The 8,032-nt window shown below is 43.5% G+C and overlaps 1 protein-coding gene across 1 annotated transcript; it reads left to right on the top strand.

Moving 5' to 3' along the window:
- Window positions 4,863-7,168, top strand: LOC8063523. The gene has a single exon (XM_002463196.2). It carries the CDS (start codon window positions 5,073-5,075, stop codon window positions 6,828-6,830), a length of 1,758 nt encoding a protein of 585 aa, XP_002463241.1. The 5' UTR covers window positions 4,863-5,072; the 3' UTR covers window positions 6,831-7,168.

Genomic DNA, 8,032 nt, shown 5'->3' with positions numbered 1-8,032 from the left:
CCTAAACTCTAAAACTAGACAAAATACATCCCTCAACTTTTAAACCGTGCACATTACATTATTGACATGGTTTTGAAAACGGTTTTACCTTTTTCTTTTTATTTATTTTGGCTAATTTTTTTTGAAAAATCATAGTAAATCACATAAAAATCATAAAATAGAAAACTCAATTTTGTTGGACTTCAGATCAGTAGATCTACACGTTAAATATATAATATAGTATGTTCTAGTACAAATTTTTTTAATGCATCTTTAGATCTATGTTTTTCTGTATTAATTAGACTAATTATAGCTACATTTTCTATGGTCTAATTGTGATGAAATTTATATGGTGAGCTAATTATTCAATGTTTGAGTTATAGTAAAAATTTTATACTCATTGAATCATGTATTACTTAGTTATAGATTTATTTAGGTTTATGCTTGTTAAATTATAATAAATCTATAACTAAGTTATACATGATCTAATGAGTATGATTTTTTTACCATAGTTTAAACATATAATAATTAGTCTAACATAAAAAAATTCACCACAATTGGACCATACAAACTATAGCTATGAATTATTCTAATTAATTATAGAAAACACAGTTCTAAAGCTACAATAAAAATTTTGTACTAAAGCATACTATATTATATGTTCACTATGTAGATCTACTTATTTGGAGTCCAACAAAATCAGATTTACTATTTTATGAATTTTATGTGATTTACTATAATTTTACAAATATTCAGCCAAAATAAATAAAAATGAAAAAGACAAAACTGCCTTCAAAACCGCTCATAACCATGTCAGGGACGTAATATGCATGGTTTCAAAAATTGAGGGATGTATTTTACCCAGTTTTAAAGTTCAGGGATGAAAACAGACTTTTGCGAAAGTTGAGGGACCTAAAGTGGACTTCTTCCTTCCGTTCATCGGTGTCGAGGAAGTAAATTAATGGGCTACTTTTCTGCCAGCCCATGATATGTTTGGGTCTTCTGGGCCGGCGTCATCCTGTCTTACAACCACAAGGGCCGGTGTGTCTGATGGACTGTCTTTGCTTCTTTAATTGTGCCTCTCTCTCTCTCTCTCTACCTTCCGTTCATCGGTGTCGAGGAAGTAAATTAATGGGCTACTTTTCTGCCAGCCCATGACATGTTTGGGTCTTCTGGGCCGGCGTCATCCTGTCTTACAACCACAAGGGCCGGTGTGTCTGATGGACTGTCTTTGCTTCTTTAATTGTGCCTCTCTCTCTCTCTCTACGGTGAAATGAAAGCCTTTAAAAGATTGCCCCCAGAATATTTTGAATAGTTTGAAAAAATATTTTTTGAAGCTCTGAAGCCATTCAAGTTTTCCTCGAATTTGAAAGCTTCTAATTTCAACCTCGCTCTAGTAATTTGCTTGGTTCTTAATCTTAACTAAGGACAAGCTATCTAGATAAATTAGAAACATACTGAAATTTGCTATTTTCATGACAAAAAACTATTCAAACATTTTTCATTATCACATTTCTAGTGTTGTTTGAGGAATATTCAAATCATGTTTGGTTTACGACCACCGTAGGTAGGATATCACTAATAAAGATAGGAATAGGCTACAAGGAATAGACAAAAAAAATCTCCAGTTTTGAATGAGGGTGACTACAGTTACCTTAGAGCATCTCTAACAAATTGTTTATACCATCCACGGTACTAAAACACACACACACAAAAAGAATTATGGTTGCTCCATCAGATTACACAAAATCCATCGTTCTCTTGCTCACATTAACCCTGGGCACGAAATACCGAAAACCGAAACCGAACCGAAAAATACCGAGAACCGAACTGAAAAATACCGAAACCGAATAATTCGGTTCCTGTTCGGTACCAGGTTTCCAGGTACCGAATTCACCGAGGTACTTTCGGTACTGGGCCTCGGTAAACCGAAATTACCGAACAGTACCGAATTAGCCTACAGCAGCCATGTAATAGCTATATATTATGTTGTGGACAACTATATATTATGTATTTGTGGACAACTATATATATGTATTTGTGGCTTTCTATTTGTTTAATTTGACACTATTATTCTATATGGATTCATGTAAAATTTCTGTCAAAATTTGCTACTCAACCTGATATTACATGTTGTTCGGTACTTTCGGTATTTACCTGTACCGAACCGAAAGTACCAAAACCGAAATACCTCGGTACCGAGTTTTTCCAGGAACCGAACGATACCAGCTTCCTCTGGTACCGAATTAGAGAAGGTACCGAAATACCGAATCGATCGGTTCGGTAGTACCGAACGCCCAGGGTGAGCTCACATAAAGAAGGTCCATCCTATCATCTATCCACTTTAAAGGCAATGGTAATCTATCGAGAGAGAAAAAAATCCACATTACTGCTAATAAAATAACAGGAGATCACCTATATATACTATTTAGGCGATTTGAGATAAGTAATTTGTTGGAATCTTAGAGATTGCTCTTATGAGCTAATACATGCTACTTCTTTTGTTTCAAATTTTAAGATTTGTAGTATTTTAAGATACATAGCTTTTACGTGCTTAGATATACATTAACATATATAAAATAATGTTTTTTTAACAAGTTATTTTTTTATAAGTTGTCGTATTTTAAAATTTTAAAACATTTTACAATTTGTTATGGAGGAAATAACATCTGCTATCCACCGGTGAATAGTCACCACTCGCAAGTGCACAACAAAAACAATAACGGAAATAAAATATACTAGAAAAGGCACGCGGCGTTGCCGTGTAGGCTAGTATGAGACCATTTAGTATAATAATTTAACTAATTGAATAAGCCTGTGGATGTCTATAGGTGTACAAAATGTCCACTAATATCTTTTTTGAGACCGGATACAAGGTTAGAGTAATTTTTGGAGCGAGGGACCCATCTATGGTTTGTAGTGATTGTTACATAAATTCTGAATGCTATAAAGCTCTAAAGAATACTGAATCAGAAATGTCAGAGGCGCTAGAGCTCCAATGAATATCGAATTAGAAATGTCAGAGGGAAATGATAGGTTGTATACTTTAATTCAACTCGTCACTGCAGTGTATGCAAGGGGATTTACAGACCAAGGAACATCAAGTGTTATTTAGATGATAGGTATATCCGTATATGCTATAGATGAAATTGGCAACAAGTGATTCTTGATTGAACTAACATCTTCAAACTAAGGTTGCTCACGTCATGAATGGATTGGATGGGAGTGGATTCGATGGATATTGTAGCCGGCAGCCCTCCCATAAACTGGGTATAGTTATATTATAGTACTGAGGAGTAGCTGGCAGTATTAAAAATGACCAGTCCAGAGAACTCAGTAATAACAATTCAAAAACACTTGTAGTCAAATCTATGCAAATTTGATCCTACTTGAAGTTCAATTTGTGCGTATTTTTAGAATTTTAGAATTGTACTAACTTAGAGATGCAAAAACTGTCTGCTTAAGTGCTTATTGAGAGGAAAATTTGACTAAGGATAGTTCAAAGAAATTGAGCAAGAAAGTTTTTTGTCTTAGCACTTTAATACTTAGATAACTAATGAGTGTGCATTTTCCATCATCTCATTAGACTTAAGATTTTAAAAGCATACATAATATACTAAGGTGATCTTTACCCCTAGCCATATGTTTCTATATAAACACTCCCTAAAGTTGCATGTTGCATATTCCATGAGCTTGCTAGTTAGTCTGATAGAGTGGTTTACTGAAAATTCTTGGGACTTGGTCATACATATTGAAAGTGAGTTTCTTTGGCACTGAATACGGTTTTTCTCTCTTGGTCTCACGTAGTTGGCCTGCATGCAAATCAATTCTTCATCAATCTATAGGATGTCCCCTTACATTGGCACTCATTATCAAATAATGAAACCAATAAAATGGAGAAGGTGAGTTACCTGAGGTCCATGTAGATGGGATGGAAAAGGACTGTGGAGCATACCGTGTCAGGTGGGGTTGTACCTCTTGTCAGACACCTTGAAGGCAGCATTGCTGGCACGGTAGCACTGAGGCGCGGCTCCACCGGCTGTGAAGACGCAGCTATGAGCATGGTTGGCGATATAACCAGAGGCACCGCCGTGAATCAAAAGCTCCAGTGACGTCCTCATGCATGTCATCTGCGTCCAGGGATTACCGGAGTAACCGGACCAGTCGTCTCCCCGGACTGTGGTTGCAAGCAGCGGACGGCACCTTCTCGATGGACTCGCAAGGGGAAGGCGACGAGCTCGTAGCTCGAGCAGGCACAGGGCAGAGGCCATCGGCGCTGCCTTGTCGACGATTCGCGTGACTGCGACACCACCGCGGCTGCGAGGAGTGGGGAGCGGCGATCTCAATCCGGGGTTGTGAGGACTGCGATGGGCTGCCGCTTGACATGGCCTATGCGCTGCGGCTGAGTAGGTGTCCGCGAGGGGAGCCGGGAAACTGTGTCGTCGTGGGCAATCCAGCGCCCGGAGGAAGGGGTGGTAGACGGCGGCGGGCACCAGGCGGAAGAGGTGCGGCAGTGGAGCAGCAGCGAGGAGGGCAAGAGCACGAGCGGGTTCGTGATGTTTCCTGACCGATTGGGTTTGCGGCTTAACGGGAACGGACCCGTTATGACCCAGATCGAACGGTCCAGCTTGCGTTCTGGATAGATCCAACGGTCAGAGGGCTAACGGGCGACGTGGCCCTAGCGGACGCCCGCGGTTTGGTGCAGGATTCGTATTAAGAGATTAGCACGGAGTATGTCCTTTCTCGAAAATCAATCGAGCTAAAAACGTAGTGAAGAGATTAGCACGGAGTATGTCCTTTCTCGAAAATCAATCGAGCTAAAAACGTAGTGAAGCATCAAAGAGTAGTGCTAGTCAGCAGTGACTCACCCGCTCACAAACTTTCGTTTCCGGACAGAGCACACTGCACACGGAGACGGGAAATTGCACCGTGTGCGTGCGCGATCTTTCTTTCCCAAAAAAAACTCCGCGCGGCGCCGACACAACCAACCAGGCAGGGCAGCAGCGCCCACCTCCACCTCCATCTCCCAGTCCCAGTCCCCCTCACCAAATCTCAGCGGCGCTCCCTCCCAGTCCCAGATCCAGGCATCCAGGATGTCCTCCTCCGACACGGACGACGTCCCCGACGGTGGCGAGGACTCGCCCCTCTTCCGCCGCAGCGGGGGGCCCTCCTCGGGCAGCTCCGTCGGCGACGTTCCCGTCTCGCAGTCGCTCATCAAGGCGGCGAGCAACGTGTGCTTCTCCCTCTTCGTGCTCGCCGTCCTCGTCGTCACCGTCGTCGCCGTCACCTACCAGCCGCCGGACCCCTGGTTCCAGTCCTCCGCCGCCATCACCACCTCGCTCTCCCGTGTCCTCCCCAACTCCACCTTCCTCGTCCCCGACGACTCGCTCCTACCCACCGGCGAGGACTTCAACTCCTCCTCCTCCGCCCCCGCCGTCCCGGCACCGGCGCGGGACGACAACGACGACGCGGCCGCGGCCGTCAGCGCCGCCTCCGCCGCCGCCGCGGGCAACAGGACCTGCGACCCGGACGCGCCGCTCAACTGCTCCGACCCGCGCGTCCTCGCCGCCGTCAAGGCGTTCAATGCCAGGGCCTTCTTCCGCAAGTCCATCGTGTTTCTCAGCTACGAGACGCCGGTGCCCGGGCCCAAGCCCGGCCAGTGCGACGTCGCCTGGAGGTTCAGGAACCGCCGGGAGAAGTCGTGGCGCCGCTACAGGGATTACCGCCGGTTCAGCCTCGCCTCGGGCGATGGCTGCGCTCTTGACATCGTCAGCGTCGGCAAGTTCCGGTCGGGGACGAATGCAGCTCGCCGGCCGTATCCTAAGGGCCCGAAGAGGCCCCGTGTGTCGCCGCCGCCTGTGGATGCGGAGATCAATGACACAATCCCCGTCGTCGGATCAGAGGCAGAGTTCAAGAAGGGAAAGTATTTGTACTATATGAGAGGTGGTGACCATTGCAAGAGCATGAACCAGTTCATTTGGAGCTTCCTGTGTGGGCTCGGTGAAGCCAAGTTCCTCAACCGGACGTTCGTGATGGATCTGAATATTTGTTTGTCTGGGGCACACACGGTGGATGGGAAGGATGTGGATGGGAAAGATTTCCGGTACTATTTTGATTTTGAGCACTTGAAGGAGAGTGTGCCGGTGGTGGAGGAAGGGGACTTCTTGAAGGATTGGAAGCGGTGGGATAAGAAGAAGAAGAAGGGTCCAGGACGGATCACAGTGCGGAAGGTTCCATCGTACAAGATAACACCGATGCAACTGAAGAAGGACAAGAGCAACATCATCTGGAGGCAATTTAATGGCCAGGAGCCCGAGAATTACTGGTACCGAGTTTGCGAAGGGCGAGCTGCCAAAGTCATTCAAAGGCCTTGGTATGCTATTTGGAAGTCGAAGAGGCTGATGAACATTGTGACTGAGATTGCAGGTAGGATGGATTGGGATTATGATGGCTTGCATGTTGTCCGAGGGTGGAAGGCGCAGAACAAGCAAATGTATCCAAACCTGGATTCTGACACATCGCCTGATGCACTTGTTGATAAGGTGACCAAGCTTGTTAAGCCATGGAGAAATCTATACATCGCAACTAATGAGCCGTTCTATAACTACTTCGACAAGCTAAGGTCACACTTCCATATCCATTTGCTTGATGATTACAAGGAGCTCTGGTCAAACACTAGTGAATGGTACAATGAGACAACAACGCTTAGTCAGGGTAAGCCAGTGCCATTCGACGCATACATGAGGGTGATTGTGGACACTGAGGTATTTTACAGATCGAAGGCACAAGTTGAGACATTCAACAACTTGACAAGGGATTGCAAAGATGGAATTAATACGTGCAACTTGTGACACATGAGTTCACGTTTTGTTTATTTATTGGTGTTCATATGCTCTTCCAGTGGCTGGCACATCAGAACTCAGTGGAACTCATCCAGGGTTTGTCTTTTGGCATACCATCGCAATGTATTTCTTGTTATGGAATGTTTAATTGGTTTCATGTTTATCTGAGTTGTGTGCCCTCCATTCTTTTCTTTTCTTTTCTTTTTTGTAGTTTATGTACTACTCTCCAAGAGTTCAAACGTCCAAAAATGTGTACTTAGTGGGCAATTTGCAACATCTCTGCTCTATGTACCCCACTAAATTAGGGGAGCACTATAGCTTCATAACTTGTCTGTTTTCATGAGTCACATGCATTTTGCCAGAATAGTTGAAGTAGGAAATGAATTTGTCAGTAAACTTATATTACACTAGAGCAAAGTAAAGATATAGTGTGCCCATCAAACTATGAAATTACTATATATATTCGACCTGTGTAATCTATAACACACTCTGCTTTCATCATGGTCATGTGGAATTGCTAGTTGACCAGGGTTAAGCTATTCAAGTTCATGCCGTGTGCAGGCATAGAGCACAAGGCACAGAACCACAAGTCCATACAGAATTTTACGTATAGCTTTTGTTGGGTGACAGGTGACATCATCCACCTGTGCAGGTTATTTAAGGGTAAACCACAGAAATCAGATTTCACAGTTAGTTCAAAGGAAAGCTATCAATCAAATGCCATCAGGCATTGTTTTACGTCTTCAGTGTAAATTTCACTATCATAGGAGAAGGTAGGTAGTACAAATCCTTGACAATGATAGCGCACCAATTGTTAGATCAGCTGTCATTCTCAGCGTGTTATCATCTCTTGGAGCAGCAGCAGTGCAATTACATTTGACATGGCAGTTTGTCTGGGATAATGCTTCAATAGCATAGAAAAGGGTAAACTCTGGATACTAAATTTACCAGAGGATGTTTTTGGATTATTGCCTGATGTAAGTTGAACAATAATGATGTTGGTTGTTAACTTGTTACTGTGATTGAATTCTATTGCATTTTGCCTGGTTCTAGTGTAGATATATACATCCTGCGGGTCCTCCGAAATTTCCTAGGGTTTTGCTACAGAAGTTGATGTAAAATAAGTGGACATGGAAATTCAGACAGAACATACAGATCTCGTTCTTCTTTAACAAGGATTTGTAAAAGCAGAGTATGAACAAATGCAGAAT

The sequence above is a fragment of the Sorghum bicolor genome, chromosome 2, assembly GCF_000003195.3.
Source record: "Sorghum bicolor cultivar BTx623 chromosome 2, Sorghum_bicolor_NCBIv3, whole genome shotgun sequence".
NCBI classification, from domain to species: domain Eukaryota; kingdom Viridiplantae; phylum Streptophyta; class Magnoliopsida; order Poales; family Poaceae; genus Sorghum; species Sorghum bicolor.
This window is presented reverse-complemented; position numbering and strand designations above follow the sequence as displayed.

Excerpts from the sequence above, each read along its gene's own strand:
- LOC8063523 (XM_002463196.2), top strand. The coding sequence starts at position 5,073 with ATGTCCTCCTCCGACACGGACGACGTCCCCGACGGTGGCGAGGACTCG.